This window comes from Capsicum annuum, chromosome 5 (genome assembly GCF_002878395.1).
Source record: "Capsicum annuum cultivar UCD-10X-F1 chromosome 5, UCD10Xv1.1, whole genome shotgun sequence".
In the NCBI taxonomy this organism is placed as follows: domain Eukaryota; kingdom Viridiplantae; phylum Streptophyta; class Magnoliopsida; order Solanales; family Solanaceae; genus Capsicum; species Capsicum annuum.
The window spans coordinates 895602-914741 of NC_061115.1; the positions used below are offsets into that span (position 1 = coordinate 895602).

A 19140-nucleotide genomic window follows, 5' to 3' on the forward strand; every position below is an offset into this window, starting at 1 on the left:
AGGTACAGGTCGTGATTTTTTACACCTTTTTGAGCCGGGTGTTTTTCACATAAAAATTACTGTGTTCAGTTTTTACTTGTGTGAACCACGTATACTTACTTGTTCCACAGATATGCAATCAGTAGGGATCATACTCTAACAAACATAATTTTTAAAATTTTTATAAATCATTAATTAATATAGGATGCACATGCAACACTTATACTCTATAGTATTAGTACAAGTAGTTAGGAATTTAACGAATCTAATTCACCACATGATTTTGATATGTACTAGTATATACCCTACATTGTGGTCCACTTAGTTTAAAGATCATGAGGTTGTATCCAACCACTTTGGCTTGCTTAAATAAAAAAGACAGATTCAGAATTTAAAATACATGAATCTTAATTTAATATTTATTAAAATTTTAATATTTTTAAGGTATCTATTTATTTTTGTATAGAAAAAAATATTGGGTTTGGTTTAATATACAATGCAAAGTTAGTATCCGTCACTGACATCATTGTATTCAAGTCAGATTTCGTACTTTCTTATGTTTAGCTAAGACTTTAGTATCATTATCTTTCTTTCAATTATAAATCACTTGGAGTCAGATAGAACGATCTTATAATTTCGACCATCTTGATAAAAGGTTAGGTACCATTATTGCGAAACTCTCAAAGATTATTGTTGATGTATATCAGCTAAACTCTCTCTATATAATTATCTCAATTTGGCAATTTAATCATAATAAATTAATGTGATTTTTTATAAAATAGGCATATGAATATTGCTACGATTAAATTATTGGGTTTAATTTAATGTAGACATCGAATAATTTTAGGTATTTATTACTATATATTGACATCCACAATGGTATATGTGGTCCAATTCAAATATATTTACCCATCTTATTGTCCTAATTAAATAACAAGTTGTTATTAAGATGTGATATTTCTTTTAAGGTCATTTTATCACACTTTTTACTTTATATAATTTTTTTTTATCAGTGTTGTTCGAGTCAGTTTTATATTGTAGCTAAATTCATTTGGCAGCTTATTCGAGTGAATTTTTTGACGATTATCCTTTTCAGCGACAATTGTTTAGTAAATCACCCTCATTTTTCTTTTAGTCCACGATCTAAAGTTTTTTTTTTCTGATAAAATTGAAAATCTTATTAGAAAACGTTAGATCGTTGTCTAGTATTTGTAAGTTATTACAAGCATTATATGTCAATCTAATATTTCGTCTGTAAGGTTATACATTATTAAGCATCCGCTAACTTTGTGACAGCAGCCGCAGTAATACAGAGGATACAAGTGTTATTTTTAGACTGGGATCTAACATTATTCAAAAAAATTATTTTTTAAGAGTTATATTTCAGAACGTTTAAAATAAGGACAAAATCTAAACGGTGACCATAAGCCCAAGTGCAAAGTAACTATCTCTTAGCATATTGGGCTGGATAGGCCCTCTTAAGCCCACCACAGGTTTAGGCCCACGGGCTATCCACAAGTTATTGTTGGTTTGGGCCTGGCCCATTGTATTTGGCATGAACGAAATGAGGAAATTACGCCTAGTGTCACTCAAAGTTTCCGGTCTTGAACTTTGGTCTTGGTGACAAATGGCAATAGCAGAAATCGAAGAACAAGAAACTATGAACAAAATCTTTTATCAACTCTAAAACAATCCCATGTAGGACATAAAGAAAGAGCAAAAACACATGCAAACAATTAAGGAATGTGTACTATGATAAACACGTCTTTGCCATACCTCCAACAAACACACCATGGTCACAATTCTTCTGCACCACATACTTGTCTTGCCATACCTCCAAACACTATGTTGACTCCCCTCGACATGACATGAAGCAGTTACAGCTTACGTAATACATGACCCATCCTCAGTAGTGGAGCCACATGCAATTCAGGGGGTTCATCCGAACCCTCTTCGTCGAAAAATTATATTATTTTTATATGGTCAAAATTTTTTTTTATGTATGTATGGATACCTATGTTTTACGAATAGATGTTTTAGTATTATCTTGTGCGTGTCTTATTTCTGTTATTATCCTTTTCTATTTGTTATTATTGTATTACTATGTGGCTGCATGCTTTTATGTGTTTTGTTTGTTAGATTGTTATCGTCCTGAGCCGAGGGTCTATCAGAAACAACCTCTGTACTTCATCTGAGGTAGTGGGATGGACTGTGTACACTTTACCCTCTCCAGACCCCACTTGACGAAATACACTGGGTATGTTGTTGTTGTTGTTCCTGAAAGAAAAATGTAATTCTCTTTTATATCTGGCTAAAAGTTTGGACCTTAAAGATCCCTCTTCTTTCTCATGCCACAACACAATAACGTAGTCATTTTAAGAGTCTTGTTTAGGGAGAAATTTTCTCTCAAATAATTTCTATGCTTTTTAATATATTTTTGATAATATGTCGGTCACTTGGCCAAATTCATATCATATATTATAAAGTTTTTTTTATAGTTTTCTTTGTCATGTGATTTATGGCCTTTATGGTTTGCAACTATTAGCTTCCGCATGACGCTCTGACGATTTCGACCCCAACAATATTTTGACACTCCTTAGTCCACTGCTGTTAGTGATGCAGTACAATTTCTTTAACTGTACTGCGTAGTATAAAGTTTCAGATACTGGACATTCGGAAACATATCTCCCGGGGCTCCAAAGTTGTCATATAATTGGTCCTTTCGAATAGTAAGAAGGTAGAAGGTACTCGTCTTACCTTCACACATTTGCTATCCTATCCTCTTACATATATTCATTCATATACACTACGCATGCTCGAGTTGGATTGAATTTGCTGTAACTTGGATAAAGGTAACTTGTTTACTTTTGTTCAATTCTTGCAGACGTGATCAAACTCGTTACCTTGAAGAAATTTCTACGACCATGTGTAGCTATGAGGATTTGCCGAACCAAGAACTTGACAACTTGAAACAAGATCGCCAAGTAGTTGTAGTAATGGTTCCATTTCCAGCACAAGGCCATCTCAATCAACTCGTTCGACTTGCCTGTTTAATCTCCTCGTCATATGATGATCTTCCTGTCTACTATGTTATCGCCAAGCTCTGGTTCGATCCAATGCCATAAGTCCATCAGACATAGCAAAAATCCACTTCCACGACATTCGCCTCACCTCCACCCGTCTTTAATGCCTCGAGCAAATTCCCATCACATTATAAGCCATTATGGGATGCATCTTTGCTTCTGCGCGAGCCCGTTGCTTCCTTTTTATGCGATATCTCCTCGAAATCAAGACGTATCATTGTTGTTCATGATACTTTAGTGTCCTATAATGTTCAGGTTGTTTCGTCCTTGAACAATGCGGAATCATATAGATTTAATTGCATTTCAGTTTCAATAATCAGGTGATACCTGGCAGTCCACATGCAAAATAATCAGCTGGCAGCACGTGACAGTGACTAGTTTAGCACCTTCTATTCTTTTTAACCTTGATATTAGCATTCTATTTGATTCATAAGCTTCTGTTTCTTTTTATTTTCAAATTTTACAAATCCATACGAGAATGATGAGAGTTGTGTAGAGAGAAGAATTAGATCCAAGAGAAAGGAACTCGAGAAACCTCTCGTTTCGCTACCTTGAATTTATATAAGAGGATATAGTATTCATTTATTTCATTTTTATGCAGTTTCAGTGTAGCTGTGTGCCTCTTATTACGTTTCTCATTTTTGCTGCAGTGAGTTCTAGACTGTCATATTATTGTATTATAAGTTGCCAGTTACATAACAACAACAACAACATACCCAATATATTCCCACAAAGTGAGGTCTACACAGTCCATACCACTACCTCATAGGTGAGGTAGAGAGGTTATTTCCAATAGACCCTCGGCTCGAGACCAAAACAACAGAAAATAGCAGACAGTGACAAAACAACAGAAAATAGCAGAAACAAGATTATCACTAAATAATACCACCAACAATCTACTCGAAACCACAAACAAAAGTATGTGGTACAGAAGCATTGTGGCCACAGTATGTTTGTTGGAGTCTTTTGTTGAAAGCATGGATAAATGATTCATATTATTAAAAAAAAAAAAGGAAAGGCATAAACGTGTGTGGCCAAAAATCTGACTTTAGAATAGTAGAAAACGAAATTATTTTTGTCATTCATGCTTTCTACTTAGCGTAACGAAATCAAAGTTGATGATAAAAGACAAGTGAAAAAGATGGAATAAGACATGCATATTAGTTAATTCATTGTCTTTTGTTTATGCATGGTGTAATTAAAAACTCATTTTAGTTATAATACTGTATAATAGTGACTATTACTGCCCCACTCACAAAGATAAAAACAAGTTGTATGACATGATGATATAAACATTTTGTTTGTTACTATTATTTGTCATTGTCACCTTGGCAGATAAAGGAACTGAGAGCCTTGTTTTTTTTCTTTGTGTATCGTTAAAAGCACCTTCAAGAACAACTTTGCAGGAAGATAATCAGGAGACATGGAAGATCAGACACGAGTACGAAATTCTGATTTTTCTACTCCCATGACACAAGTTCAATCAGGAGGAGATAGGGAGGATCCAACAGAAGTAAGAAACTCCGATTTTTCAACTTCCATGTGTAGCAACTTAAAACAAGAAGAAGTAGCAATAGTCCTGGTTCCATTTCCAGCACAAGGCCATCTCAATCAACTTCTTCAACTTGCCTGTTTAATCTCCTCATCATATGATCTCCCTGTCTACTATGTTGGCTCAGCTACTCATAATCGTCAAGCTCGAGTTCGAGCCAACGCCTTAAATCCATCAGACATAGCAAAAATCCACTTCCATGACATCCCAACTCCTGAATTTGCCTCACCACCACCTGACTGTAATGCCTTGAGCAAATTCCCATCACAACTTCAGCCATCATGGGATGCTTCTATGCTTCTTCGCGAGTCCGTTGCTTCTTTCTTACGCGATATTTCCACAAAAGCAAGACGCGTTGTTGTTGTTCATGATAGCTTAATGTCCTATAATGTTCAGGATGTTACGTCCTCTCACAACGCGGAATCATATATATTTAATTGCACTTCAGTGTTCACTTTGTACTGTATGATGTCTTTGTTGATGGGAATATCTGTTCAGCTCGACGAGGAATTGCTTAAAAAGTTACCTTCCCTTGAAGGAACTATGACAGATCAACTCATGAATCTTGGAGCTTCTCAGAGTCCATTTATGGATATTAGATCAGGTGATATCCATAATACAAGCAAAGTAATCGAAGGCGAGTTTCTTGATTTGCTTGCACGAGTAGCAAGTAAACAGAAGAAGAAACAATGGGCGGTTGGACCAATATTGCCTACTAAACTAGATTGTGTCTCGAATAGAAACGGTGTATGCTTGGAGTGGCTGAATAAACAGCCTCCAAGATCAGTTCTTTATGTATCTTTCGGAACAACAACCTCATTTTCCGATAGGGAAATCAAGGATCTCGCGATGGGATTAGAGCAGAGCAAACAGAGGTTTTTATGGGTGTTGAGAGATGCCGATAGAGGTGATATCTTTACCGGAGAAGCCAGAAAAATTGAGTTGCCGGAAGGATTTGAGGAAAGAGTGGAAGGGACTGGATTAGTGGTCAGAGAATGGGCCCCACAAGCACAAATCTTGGCTCATTCGTCCACAGGCGGGTTCATGAGTCATTGCGGATGGAATTCTTGTATAGAGAGCATTACTATGGGAGTGCCAATAGCTGCTTGGCCTATGCATTCTGACCAACCAATAAATGGTTTCTTGGTTACGGAAATGTTGAAAATAGGCCTGATTGTGAGGGAGTGGGAGAAACGCGAGGAGCTGGTGAGTGCATCTACCATTGAAAATGTCGTGAGGAAGTTGATGGCATCAGAAGAGGGCGATGCGATTAGGAAAAGAGCAGAAGAATTGGGAGTAGCAGTAAGGCGGTCAACAGAAAAAGAGGGTGCTTCTCGAATGGAGTTAGATTCTTTTATCGCGCATATCACAAGATAGACTGGTTTTTCACCAGAACTTTTCAAGTATCTTGGCTACTTCTCATTTTCCCTTACATTTAACTTTCATTAGTCTGTTTCTTGGCTCAAACTAGTTTGTACTACCTTAACTTTTATCGGGTTTGCTTACATGCTTTGCTGAAGCGTGTGACAACGTGTTAGGCTTCCTTCTGGTTTACATAATGTTGTTACTGTTTGTGTATACTTCACGATCATTTCAACGCATTCTCATATATACACTTTATATGTGTTTTTCTTGTCCTCAGTTCAAGTTTACCGGCCACCTCACATAAGCATACAACGTGACAGCCAAACACTCTAATTTGAGAGAATCAGCATGTGAATTTGATGTGAGTGTGTGTGACTTTGATTTTGGAAAACAGCAAAAAGTGTTGGAGGACATAACTAGCAGTGATTGCATACACAGTTAACCAGCAACTTTCTTGGTTTTTGTGCATCACTTTTCATCAGTTGTTGCGATCCAGAAGATGGTAACCGTAATTCATCCCATTGTCATTGCCATTCCCTCTGTTGAAGCCATCAATGTTTTCGCAGCATTTTTAACTATCTCTGATGTAACAAGCTCATCACGACGCGCCTATGGCCTAACAATTAGTCCAATTTTCAAGTACTTTGTTACAAGTTGAGAATTCCTTGGCTGATCCGAATGCATTGGTCGCGCTGCTATAGGAACTCCGAAGGACATACTCTCCATACACGAATTCCATCCGCAATGACTCATAAAACCGTCTGTTGAACTATGTGCTAAAATTTCCAATTGCGCTGCCCAATCTCTTACTATAATCCCTCTTCCTTTTATTCTCTCTTCATATCCTTCAGGCAATTGTACTTTTCTACCTTCACTTGTAAAAACATCACCTCTGTCAGCATCTCTGAGCACCCAAATGAACTTTTGGAGACTCTTCTCTAGTCCAATCGCGAGCGCCATTGATTTCCTCATCACTTGTGTTTTGCGGAAATTTTGACTTTTTGAGAGAGTCGCCACTTAATTTTGAAAAGGAATTAAGAAACCTTTAGAGAGTTACTTAAAACGATTCAAAATAGGAAAATCGCTTTAACTTTTTAAGATTCTGAGTAAATGGTTCTTATTAACATTTTAGGAAGGTGTTAGGCACCTAAAACGTCCGCTAACTTGCGGTTATCCGATCTGTTTGAGAACATTCTTTTGATTAATTTCTAAAGATTAATTTGCCGAAAAAATGATTGATTTTAGAAATATTTTGAAGGTTTGCAAAAATTAGTTTTTAGAGAATTCATTAGGGATTTAACTAGGTTCGCACAAGGCATGCAAAACAAATAATCAAAAAGAAAAGGGAAAGGGGAGAAGTAATGATTTAGGCTTTGAAGCCCAAACCATTGAACCTGTCCTAATCTAGTTGGGTTTTCAACCCATTTCTCCTTTCACCGGTCTCATTTCTATGTTTTCGAGCCCCTTGGCTCGAGTTTTCGCTTCACCTGCATTAAGTACAATTTTGGCTTCTAGGCCCAAAATAACTCAAGCAATAAATAGATAAAACAATGATAAATAAATAAATAAATATTACAACAATGGATAAAGAAAAAAGGAGAGGCTAGCGATTCGTATTGCCACTTCGAGGGTGGGGCTTTAACCCCGTTCCCTTCTTCGACTTTCTTTCATCCGTATATAGTTCGACTCTAAACTCTCTTTCGGCTTGACTTGAAAACATAGGCCTTATTGGCCCATGAAGAATATCCAAAAAGGGAAGAGTCCGTGGGGACTCGAATGATGGAAAGAAAAATAAAACACATTAGTATATAAGCTAAATTAAAGAAAGGAGAAAAGCCAACAAAAAGAAAATAAAAATAAAGTGAGGGAGGTTAGATAACACGTGTTCAAAGAAAGGCAAAACCGCAAGAAAAACTAATGCGGATTTAACGAAAAGAAAAATTGGCAACGTGGTATGGGTCTCAAACAATCAAAAGCCGATTAGGGATAGTAATCCATATTCATATCAATTAAAAGATCAAGTTCAGACAAAACAGGGGAAATTAAAAGTAGCTTGGTACATGATCACCCCAAGAAGTAAAAAAAAATGGAATAAAAGGGGACATAAATAAGAAAAATTAATATGCACTTAGCTAAGAACAACGCGGCATAGACAAAATACTCGAGAGCCGGTTGGAATCATAAAATATTTTCATATCAATTTGACAAAGAAGAAATGTATGCCAATGGACTTTGCATTTCGGGTAATCCAACATGACAGGAATGAAGACAGAGCGTATAACCTCTTCCTAACTAATTTGAGATGATTGCTACGTACGCGAAAATAAAAATGAAAACTTCAATCTGACTATCACTATGCAAAATGACTATAGCATGGGCATAACAGTTCACTTTTAACAGGGCACATTATCAGTAGGCTCAGTATATATTGAACTGAAATTGGACACCTCTTGCATACTAAACTTCTAATTAGCAGATGCAAAAGAAAGGAATATCAAATATGAGAACCATTTCAATTCATAAAAGAAACCTTTGCGTGTTTATACCAGACGGAGACTTCCAGTTATATCGCACATAGTATGTCTTGAAATGTGAAGAAGTGCATGGTTTTGATCTCATGTTAGTAAGAGACCAATTTGTGCTAAACTTGAGCACACCTATTGCACTTGTGAGTTTTTTATGTAGACGAAGAAAATGACAGATAGGTATAGATTTACTACTGAAACGCTCACCAATCCACCTAGAATAAGTCGAAGGGACAGAACACAACCACGCAAGATGAGCCACACTATGAGTTGCAACTCAAATTTTCAAGCGGTTATTACTCAAATGGTCAGTATACTGCCTAACGCCGATTAGACAAAAACGAAGTGAGATTTAGAAAAAGAAGAAAGAAAAAGGAAAAAAAGAAAAGAAATAACCTTCAGACTAAAACATGGCTACAAATTTTAATACCAAAAGAGAGAGAACTTCAACGACGAACTAAAATCATCAAATCGAGGTCCACAGAAATATCATCTCAAAGCAGTAGTCGTAACTCAATCACATAGCTTATGGCTCTCAAGGCCTTTACAGCAAAACAATTCTCAGCAACCAAGGTTATAAAATACAACTACGAATCAGGTAATATTAGACTGAAAATTGTTAAACTAGAATCAAGGCACGACCTTTAACCAAGAACCAGCTATTCGAACCATAACAGTGCACAAGATAAAATTAGGTGTCAACAATAAAGGAAGTGGCGAAGCTCCCATTCCTTGCTTCAAAATTTGTCTCATCATGTCCAAGCGTGTGTACCGTACCTCCTAAAAGTTGCGCTTCATTGTCTGGACAATGTTAGAGATATTGACGGGTCACTTCGTGCTTTAAGGGCCAAAGTAAGTTTTACAGTATAGATTTTTCATGTTCACTCTCTTTTAATTTTCTATGGCTTTGTTCCTACCCTATCATATGTTAAGTCTCAAACTTTTGTTGATTAACAATAACATGTTGTGATGAATTTGGTTCTGCAGATTGCAAACTTCCTCCCAAGCAATTTGAATCAGAATTGGCCTCGTGATTTGTATGACAAGGTTGCTCGCAGTTTGTGAAATTGAAGAATCGCAACCTGTGTCTGCCGTTTTACTTTCGATGTTCAACATTGTACAAAGATTGTTGAACTTTCCAAATCCGGACATCATCGATGTATTTGATTAGTCGTTACATCTTAGAGATTTTGCTCGGACCGAGTGTAACAGGTTTATATGTGATCAAGTGTTTAGTCTACAACAGGATTTCAACGCAAGACATGTGCTCAACCTATGCATTATGTGTTGCGCTCTTACTACCGGACCAAAGTTGTGTGTTTGGGTTGGGAGGTGGGGGCCCATTTTCTTTTATCAACCATTTCATTTTGAATGAGTGGCTCAAGTTTCATATGATGCAACTTGCCACTGCATATGCATTATTTGCATAGTGACAAAAACAAGAAGCTGTCTATATTTTGTATATATATACATAGCTTTTATAGCACACCACAACTCACAACAACATACCGAGTGAAATTCCACAAGTGATCAGTTTCTGTGTAGGGTAGACTGTACGCAGATCGTCGCTCGTCGCTCGATTTACTTTTATAGAACACAACCAACAAAAATTTCTTCAATATACCTTCACTTCATTTCTCAAATCCTGTTCTTGTTTTCTCCATGGATAACATGAATAAGAACCTTGAAGTAGTTATAGTAATGGTTCCATTTCCAGCACAAAGCCATCTCAATCAACTGCTTCAATTTGCTTGTTTAATCTCCTCATCACACAATCTTCCTGTTTCCTTTGTTGGCTCAGCTAGTCATAATCACCAAGCTCGCGTTCGATCCAACGCGGCGTTAAATCCATCATACATAGCCAAAATCCACTTCCATGACATCCCAACACCTGATTTTGACTCACCTGCACCTGATCCTAATGCATTGAGCAAATTTCCAGCTCAACTCATACCATCTTATAACGCTTGCACGCTTCTTCGAGAGCCGATCGCTTTGTTGCTTCGTGAACTCTCGACTAAATCAAGACGAGTTGTCGTTGTTCATGATGCTTTAATGTCCTATAATGTTCAGGATGATTGTTCCTTGCATAATACTGAGTCTTATGTATTTAACTGTGTTTCTGTTTTCTTTATGTATTGTAGTTTTGTATGTATACCTAATGGTTTGCCTATTCCACTTGATGAAGATTTACTTAAAAAGGTACCTAAACTTGAAGCTGATGCACCAGATGAGATCAATAAGTTGGTGGATTTTCAACTTCAGTTTAGAGATATTGGAGCTGGGGATTTATACAATTCAAACAAAGTACTTGAAGGTACCGTTACGGGTTGCCTTGATTGAATGGAATTACCTCTCTCGATGAAAAAGGTTTCATATTTGAAGTCGTAGTATTGCTCTTGTTCTTTAGTTTCTAATGCTGTTTGTTGTTTCTTGTACTCGGTTATTGTGTTGTTTCTGTTGTAGTTTCCGTTTTGTTACTAAAAAGGGGCAGCCCGGTTCACTAAAGCTACCGCTATGCGCGGTGTTCGGGGAAGGCCCCCACCACAAGGGTGTATTGTACGCAGCCTTACCTTGCATTTCTGCCAGAGGCTGTTTCCACGGTTTTCGTTTTGTTACTATGCTATTTTTGTTATTATTTGTTGTTTCTCGTACTTCCATTAAGTCTTTTTTGGGACTACTTTGGACTGCTTTTTCTCGAGCCGGTGGTTTATCATAAACGACCTGTCTACCTCTAAGGTAGGGGTAAGGTGCACTGCGTACAATCTACCCTCCCCAGCCCCACTTTGTGGGACTATACTGGGTATGATGTTGTTCTCTTGCTTGGATTAATTGCATCAAAAATATAGTTTTCTTTGTCATCTGGTTTATCACCATCATGGCATGACGCCCCGACTATTTCGTTCCAACAGGTGCTTCTCTTGATTTGATGGCAAAAATTGCAAGTACAGAAAACAAGAAGCAATGGGCAATCGGACCGATTTTGCCTACTAAACAAGATCATGTATCAGATAAGAGAAACAAGTGTTTAGATTGGCTTGATAACCAACCTCCAAGATCAGTTATTTACGTATCTTTTGGATCATCAACTACATTCTCCGATAAAGAAGTCATGGAGCTCGCGATGGGTTTAGAGCGAAGCAAACAGAAGTTTCTATGGGTGTTGAGATATGCCGATAGAGGTGATATCTTTACCGGGGAAGCTAGAAGATTTGAGTTGCCAGAAGGGTATGAGGAAAGAGTGAAAGGGGTCGGGTTAGTGGTCAGAGATTGGGCGCCACAACTTGAAATCTTGGCTCATCCGTCCACAGGGGGGTTCATGAGTCACTGCGTATGGAATTCTTGCATAGAGAGCATTACTATGGGGGTGCCTATAGCTGCTTGGCCTATGCACTCTGAGCAACCACTTAATGGTTTCTTTGTGACGGAAATCTTGAAAACAGGCTTACTCGTTAGGGAGTGGGAGAAATGCGAGGAGCTCGTCACTGCATCAGTCATTGAGAATGCCGTGAGGAAGTTAATGGCATCAGAAGAAAGCGATGAGATTAGGAAAAGAGCAGAAGAATTGGGAGAAGCAGTAAGGCAGTCCACGGAGAAAGGGGGTGCTTCTCGATTGGAGTTAGATTCTTTCATTGCTCATATAACTAGATAAACTCTTCCTTTTTACGCGATATTTCCTCAAAAGCAAGACGGGTTGTTATTGTTCATGATACTTTAATGTCCTATAATCGGTTAGAGAGTTAGTTACAGCTGTCAAGTGGGATTGTTAGCTATAAAACCAAGCATCGCTGGTGTAATCATTCATTCATGAATAATATCACAAGTTTCTCTCTTCTATATTCTCTCTATAATTTCTTTTTTAGCTACATTTCTCGCATTAATCCCTGATTTAGCTATCATCTTCTTTGAGCATAGCTGCTAGATTAACTAACAATTTCCATTCACTAATCCCTTTAAGTGCATCAGGTGATATCCATAATACGAGCAAAGTAATTGAAGGCGAGTTTCTTGATTTGCTGGTACAAGCAGAAAGTAAACAACAACGAGCAATTGGACCAATTCTACCTACCAAACTCGATCCTATCTCGAATAGGAATAATATATGCTTGAAGTGGCTGAGAAAACAACCTCCGAGATCAGTTCTTTATATATCTTTTGGAACAACAACTACATTTTCCGATAGAGAAGTCATGGAAGGTTGCGATGGGATTAGAACAAAGCAAACAGAAGTTCCTATGGGTGTTGGGAGAAGCCGATAGAGGAGATATCTTTACTGGGGAAGCTAGAAGATTTGTGCTGCCAGAAGGGTTTGAGAAAAGGATAAAAGAAGTAGGCTTAGTGGTAAGAGAATGGGCACCACAACCCGAAATCTTGGCTCATTCCTCCACGGGCGGGTTTCTTGGTGACGGAAGTTTTGAAAATAGGCTTGCTCGTGAGGGAGTGGGAGAAACGCGAGGAGCTGGTGAGTGCATCTACCATTGAAAATGTTGTTTGGAAGTTGATGGCATCAGAAGAAGGCGATGCGATTAGGAAAAGAGCAGAAGAATTGGGAGTAGCCGTAAGGCGTTCCGCAGAGAAAGAGGGTGCTTCTCGAATGGAGTTAGATTCTTTTATCGCGCATATCACAAGATAGACTTGGATCATGATAAGGTGAATACCAAGTCGATTCAATGTTGCATAATGACTATATGCTTTCCGAATATCTCTTTTACATATATTCTTCTCTCTTGGATCATCGCTTCTATATATCCGTGTGACTTATGTTAATAATAACTAGATTTTAAGACCTTCTTGCACCTATATATACTCTTGTACTGTGACATATTCAAACTTGCTGATAAATGCATTTCAAAAGTTGAAAGTTTGTACCTTAATTTAATCGATAAAGAATTTGGTGTCATGAAAGCATGGGCTATAGGTCCATTTAGTCTGCTGGTGCTAACGGAGAAGAAAAAAGGCTCGGACAAACACCACGAGTCCCTGGATTGGCTCGACAAACTAGAACTAAACTCAGTTATTTTGTGTCATTTGGCACGACTACTTCGTTGTGTGATGAAGAAATCAAAGTGCTCGCGGTTGGACCAGAGAAGAGTCGCCAAAAGTTCATTTGCGTACTCAAGAGGTGCTGACAAAGGAGATGTTTTTACAAGCCAAGTTAGGAAAAATCATCTATCCTAAGGATTAGGCACAACAGTTGGAAATATTAATACATAGTTCAACGGGCGTATTAATTTATGAGTCATTGCGGATGGAATTCGTGTATGGAGAGTATGACCTTTGGAGTTCCTATAGCAGGTTGGCCAATGCATGCAGATCAGCCAAGGAATTCTCAACTTATAACAAAGTAGTTGAAAATTGGACCAACAGTTAGGCCATGGGCAACGCGTCAAGATGAACATGTTATATCAGAAATGGCTGAAAATGCTGTGAAAACTTCAGTGGCATCTGCAGATGGAGATGAGATGAGGAAAAGAGCAGCAGATTTCCTAACCATCTATTAAGCATGCCGTGTCGTGGCTATCTTTTATTTTCTTGACTGATGTTATTGAACGATGGGATTAGAACAAAGCAAACAGAAATTCATATGGCTGTGAGTCTGGATTATCTATTGACCCCTATATAAACCCCTTTTGTGATCTTGTAATGTAAGAGCGGAGGGTCTCTCGGAAATAGCCTCTCTACCTCCACAATGTAGTGGTTTGGTCTGCGTACACTCTACCCTCCCCAGACCCCACTTGTGAGATTTCACCGGGTATGTTGTTGTTATGTCAGAATGGAGTACTCTGGTTATATTAATGTTTCTGTCCCTCTTCTGTGCTCCTAGTGCTTCAAGATATTATCAAGGGTCAGCCTTATATTTCCAACAAACTCAACTTCAGCTGTGTAGCACAACCTTTTTACTTTTCAGATAGTGGACATCTCTATCTTGCAAAAACTATGGTCACAATACATTAAAATACTTTTCTGGACATACCTCCAAAGTTCTGTCATATTTGTTATCCTATCCTCCAAACTGTGGTCACAAAGACATATATTACATACATACATTTGTATTAAAGTCCTTTTTGTCTTCTAACAACGTATACGGTACCTCTACTTACCTTCACACATTTGTTATCCTATCCTCTTAAATATATACATACACACTCGCAACCTCACACACGATTCAAGTAACTCAAAAGCAGCAGAAGGTTGGATTGAATAGGTAACTTATTTTTGCTGAAACAAGTTTTTATATATGGATTGTAATAGAAATTTCCATGTCTTGCCTGTGTTTACTTTTATGTTCAATTCTCGCAGACTTCAGAGTCGTCACCTTGAAGAAATTCAAAAAGGTTGAACCCTCATTCAGGAGAAATGGAGGATTCGACAGAAGTACAAAGTTCTGAACGGTATACTTCCACGTGTAGCTATGAGGATCTGCCAAACCATGAACTTGACAACTTGAAACAAGATCACGAAGTAGTTATAGTCATGGTTCCATTTCCAGTTCAAGGCCATCTCAATCAACTTCTTCAACTTGCATGTTTAATCGCCTCATCGTATGATCTTCCAGTCTACTATGTTGGCTCAGCTACACTTAATCGTCAAGCTCAGGTTCGAGCCAATGCCTTAAACCCTTCAGATATAGCCAAAATCCACTTCCATGAAGTTCCAATTCCTGAATTTTCTTCACCTCCACCTGACTTAAGTGCCTCGAGAAAATTCCCGTTACATCATAAGCCGTTATGGGATGCATCTTTGTTTCTGCGCGAGCACATCGCTTCCTTTTTACGCGATGTCTCCTCGAAATCAAGGCGTATCGTTGTTGTTCATGATCCTTTTATGTCCTTTAATGTTCAAGATGTTTATTCCTTGCCCAATGCTGAATCTTATATATTTAATGGTGTTTCAGCTTTCTATTCATACTGTTTTTCCTTCTTATTTCGGGGGATGTCCATCCAACGTGAAGACGAATTTCTTAAGAAGCTACCGTCCCTTGAAGGAGAGATGCCGGATGAACTCAGGGACTTCCTAGCTATTCAAGGTCCATATATGGATACTAGATCAGGTAGCATCCTTAATACGAGCAAAGTAATCGAAGGCGAGTTTCTTGATTCGCTTGCACAAGTAGAAAGAGTAAAACAATGGGCAATCGGACCAATTCTGCCTACAAAACTCGATAATGCCTCTAATAGCAACAATATATGTTTGAAGTGGCTGAACAAACAACCTCCGAGATCAGTTCTTTGTATATCTTTCGGAACAACAACTACATTTTCCGATAGAGAAGTCATGGAGCTCGCGATGGGATTAGAACAAAGCAAACAGAAGTTCATATGGGTGTTGAGAGAAGCCGATAGAGGAGATATCTTTACCGGGGAAGCTAGAAAACTTGAGTTGCCGGAAGGATTTGAGGAAAGAGTAAAAGGGGTCGGGTTAGTTATGAGAGAATGGGTGCCACAACCAGAAATCTTGGCTCATTCATCCACAGGCGGGTTCATGAGTCATTGCGGCTGGAATTCTTGCATAGAGAGCATTACTATGGGGGTGCCTATAGCTGCTTGGCCTATGCACTCTGACCAACCAATGAATAGTTTCTTGGTGACAGAAGTGTTGAAAATAGGCCTGACTGTGAGAGAGTGGGAGAAACGCGAGGAGCTGGTAAGCGCATCCACCATTGAGAATGTCGTGAGGAAGTTGATGGCATCAGAAGAAGGTGATGGAATTCGGAAAAGAGCAGAAGAATTGGGAGTATCCGTAAGGCGTTCCACAGAGAAAGGGGGTGCTTCTCAAATAGAGTTGGATTCTTTTATCGCACATATCACAAGATAGACTAGATTTTCACCAGAACTTTCAAGTACTTTGGTTACTTACCTGCTTCCTGGCTCATTCTAGTTTATATTTCTTTTATCAGTATCTGAAACATTTTATGGCTTCAATGAGTATTGCTTTGTAGTTCTCTCTTAATAATCCTGTATACATTTCGCAGTTGTTTTTGCATATGCTAAATTGGCTGTATCCATATGTCATGTATTAGATTGTTTTACGACAAGACTTTATTCGTACATTTCTATGTCCCTCGAAATATGTATTACGAAACAGTTTTGATACAAGTTTATCTAGTTATATGCGCGATAAAAGAATCTAACTCCAATCGAGAAGCACCCCCTTTCTCCGTGGACTGCCTCACTGCTTCTCCCAGTTCTTCTGCTCTTTTCCTAATCTCATCGCCTTCTTCTGATACCATCAGCTTCCTCACGGGATTCTCAATGACGGATGCACTGACTAGCTCCTCGCGTTTCTCCCACTCCCTAACGAGCAAGCCTGTTTTCAAGATTTCCGTCGCAAAGAAACCGTTAAGTGGTTGTTCAGAGTGCATAGGCCAAGTAGCTATTGGAACTCCCATCGTAATGCTCTCTATGCAAGAATTCCATCCACAGTGACTCATGAACCTGCCTGTGGACGAATGAGCCAAGATTTCAAGTTGTGGCGCCCAATCTCTGACGACTAACCCGACCCCTTTCGCTCTTTCTTCGTACCCTTCTAGCAACTCAAATCTTCTAGCTTCCCCGGTAAAGATATCTCCTCTATCGGCATCTCTCAACACCCATAGAAACTTCTGTTTGCTTCTCTCTAATACCATCGCGAGCTCCGTGACTTCTTTATCAGTAAATGTAGTTGATGATCCAAAAGATACATAAAGAACTGATCTTGAAGGTTGGTTATCAAGCCAATCTAAACACTTGTTTCTCTTATCTGATACATGATCTTGTTTAATAGGCAAAATCGGTCCGATTGCCCATTGCTTCTTGTTTTGTGTACTTGCAATTTTGCCATCAAATCAAGAGAAGCACCTGTTGGAATGAAATAATCAGGGAGTCATGCCATGATGCAGTGGCAGATGTACATGTATTCCAGGGGTTCATCTGATCCTTTTTCGTTGGAAAATTATACTATTTTTACATTGTAATTTTTTTTTATGTATAAATAATAGAGGCTGAACCCCCTTCGACTAGTCCGTATATGTACTACTGAACTCCCTCACTGAAAATCCTGGATCTGCCCCTGCCATGATGGTGATAAATCAGACGACAAAGAAAACTATATTGTATGCGGTCATGAAAGTACGGCTGCGGAGGGTAGATTGTACGCGGACCTTACCCCTACCTCAAAGGTAGAGAGGTCGTTTACAATAAACCACCGGCTCAAGAAAACGCAGTCCAAAGCAATTCCAAAAATGAATTAATGGAAGTACAAGAAACAACAAATAAAAACAAAAATAGTAGATAGTAACAAAACAAAAACTACAACAGAAACAACGCAATAACCGAGTTCAAGAAACAACGAATAGTGACAGAAGTTAAAGGACAAGAAACTACAGGAGCAATACTACGACTTCTAATATGAACAGACTAAAAAGCAACGAATAGCGACAGAAGTTAAAGGACAAGAAACTACAGGATCAATACTACGACTTCTAATATGAACAGACTAAAAAGGGCAGCTCGGCGCACTAAAGCAACCGCTATGCGCGGTGTTCGGGGAAGGAGCCCACCACAAGGGTGTATCGTACGCAGTCTTACCTTGCATTACTGCCAGAGGCTGTTTCTAAATCTTGAACCCGTGACTTTCGGGTCATATGGCAACAACTTTACCAGTTACTCCAAGGCTCCCCTTCAAACTGGATTAACCAAATACGAAACCTTTTAGCACAGTTAAATATATAAGACTCAACATTATGCAAGGAACAAACATCCTGAACATTATAGGACATTAAAACATCATGAACAACGACAACTCATCTTGATATAGTCGAGAGTTCACCAAGTAACAACGCGATAGGCTCGCGAAGAAGTGTGCAGGCGTTGTAAGATGGTATGAGTTGAGCTGGAAATTTGCTCAATGCATTAGGATCAGGTGAAGGTGAGTCAAAATCAGGTGTTGGGATGTCATGGAAGTGGATTTTTGTTATGGCCCCTAGTTCTGGATCGAGTCACTGGACAACTAACTTGGAAGTCAAACCTAACGTTATGGTCTAAGCTCTTGTTTTTGTTTCGTGACTTACCGATGATTGCTGAATTTGCGGTTCATTCAGGGAACTGCAGACCTGGGAACTTGTTTGAGAAAGTTCTGACTCTCAACTCTCTTAAATAGAGGTTTACAGTAGCAAAGAGTCCTAACAAGCTAGAAATAGAAAAAGTCCTATAAAACTGAATTACCAAGAGTTGTAATCCACTAAGGGAAGTTCTATTCTACTAACAAAATCATTCAGTCCTATTAATTCTTGCGTTTGGAATATTGCCTTCTTCTCAGCTTTCTCACGACATTTTCATTAGTGGATGTACTTACTATCTCCTCGCGTTTCTCCCACTCCCTCACAGTCAGGCCTATTTTCAAAACTTCCGTCACCAAGAAACTATTCCTTGGTTGGTCACCGAACATAGGACAAGCAGCTATTGGTGTGAGATATGATCGAGTTTAGTAGGCAGAATTGGTCTAATAGCCCATTCGAAAATAGGCTTGCTTGTTAGGGAGTGGGAGAAACGAGGGAAGATAGTAAGTGCATCCACTATTGAGAATGTCGTGAGAAATTTGATGGCATCAGAAGAGGTGATGGAATTAGGAAAAGAGCAGAAGAATTGGGAGAAGCCGT

General features: G+C 38.6%; 5 protein-coding genes across 6 annotated transcripts; 3 read left to right on the forward strand and 2 right to left on the reverse strand.

Annotated features, from left to right (window-relative positions):
- The first annotated feature begins 4294 nt into the window (after nt 1-4294).
- LOC107853863 (zeatin O-glucosyltransferase-like) lies at nt 4295-16554 on the forward strand. Its single transcript, XM_047412345.1, has 2 exons — nt 4295-5992; nt 16379-16554. The coding sequence occupies exon 1, from the start codon at nt 4486-4488 to the stop codon at nt 5989-5991; it is 1506 nt and encodes a 501-aa protein (XP_047268301.1). The 5' UTR covers nt 4295-4485; the 3' UTR covers nt 5992; nt 16379-16554.
- Nucleotides 6458-6939, reverse strand: LOC124898855 (zeatin O-glucosyltransferase-like). The gene is made up of 2 exons (XM_047412914.1): nt 6623-6939; nt 6458-6518 (listed from the first exon to the last, which is right to left on the reverse strand). Exons 1-2 carry the CDS (start codon nt 6937-6939, stop codon nt 6458-6460), a joined length of 378 nt encoding a protein of 125 aa, XP_047268870.1.
- LOC107853906 (zeatin O-glucosyltransferase) lies at nt 9894-13374 on the forward strand. Of its 2 annotated transcripts, XM_047412348.1 has the most exons (3): nt 9988-10821; nt 11417-12122; nt 12471-13374. In XM_047412348.1, exons 1-3 carry the CDS (start codon nt 10167-10169, stop codon nt 12472-12474), a joined length of 1365 nt encoding a protein of 454 aa, XP_047268304.1. In that variant the 5' UTR covers nt 9988-10166; the 3' UTR covers nt 12475-13374. The 2 variants fall into 2 exon arrangements, with proteins under 2 accessions (XP_047268303.1, XP_047268304.1); XM_047412347.1 differs by lacking the exon at nt 12471-13374 and having other exon boundaries at nt 9894-10821; nt 11417-12341.
- Nucleotides 14349-16554, forward strand: LOC107870022 (zeatin O-xylosyltransferase). Its single transcript, XM_016716406.2, has 2 exons — nt 14349-14709; nt 14805-16554. The coding sequence occupies exon 2, from the start codon at nt 14862-14864 to the stop codon at nt 16317-16319; it is 1458 nt and encodes a 485-aa protein (XP_016571892.2). The 5' UTR covers nt 14349-14709; nt 14805-14861; the 3' UTR covers nt 16320-16554.
- Nucleotides 16555-16562: 8 nt separating this feature from the next.
- LOC107870025 (zeatin O-glucosyltransferase) lies at nt 16563-18929 on the reverse strand. The gene is given in 4 exon segments (XM_016716409.2): nt 16563-17341; nt 18071-18470; nt 18595-18671; nt 18790-18929. Coding segments are annotated over 4 exon segments (1356 nt in total). The 3' UTR covers nt 16563-16602.
- Nucleotides 18930-19140: the final 211 nt, after the last annotated feature.

What these genes read in the sequence shown, in the direction of transcription:
- LOC107853906 (XM_047412347.1), top strand. Translation starts at nt 10,167, where the DNA reads ATGGATAACATGAATAAGAACCTTGAAGTAGTTATAGTAATGGTTCCA. An exon ending in TTCAAACAAAGTACTTGAAG is followed by an intron (nt 10,822 to 11,416) that starts GTACCGTTACGG and finishes TCGTTCCAACAG; the next exon opens with GTGCTTCTCTTGATTTGATG.
- LOC107870022 (XM_016716406.2), top strand. Translation starts at nt 14,862, where the DNA reads ATGGAGGATTCGACAGAAGTACAAAGTTCTGAACGGTATACTTCCACG.
- LOC107853863 (XM_047412345.1), top strand. Translation starts at nt 4,486, where the DNA reads ATGGAAGATCAGACACGAGTACGAAATTCTGATTTTTCTACTCCCATG.
- LOC124898855 (XM_047412914.1), bottom strand. Translation starts at nt 6,939, where the DNA reads ATGGCGCTCGCGATTGGACTAGAGAAGAGTCTCCAAAAGTTCATTTGG. An exon ending in AATTCTCAACTTGTAACAAA is followed by an intron (nt 6,519 to 6,622) that starts GTACTTGAAAAT and finishes TGGCTTCAACAG; the next exon opens with AGGGAATGGCAATGACAATG.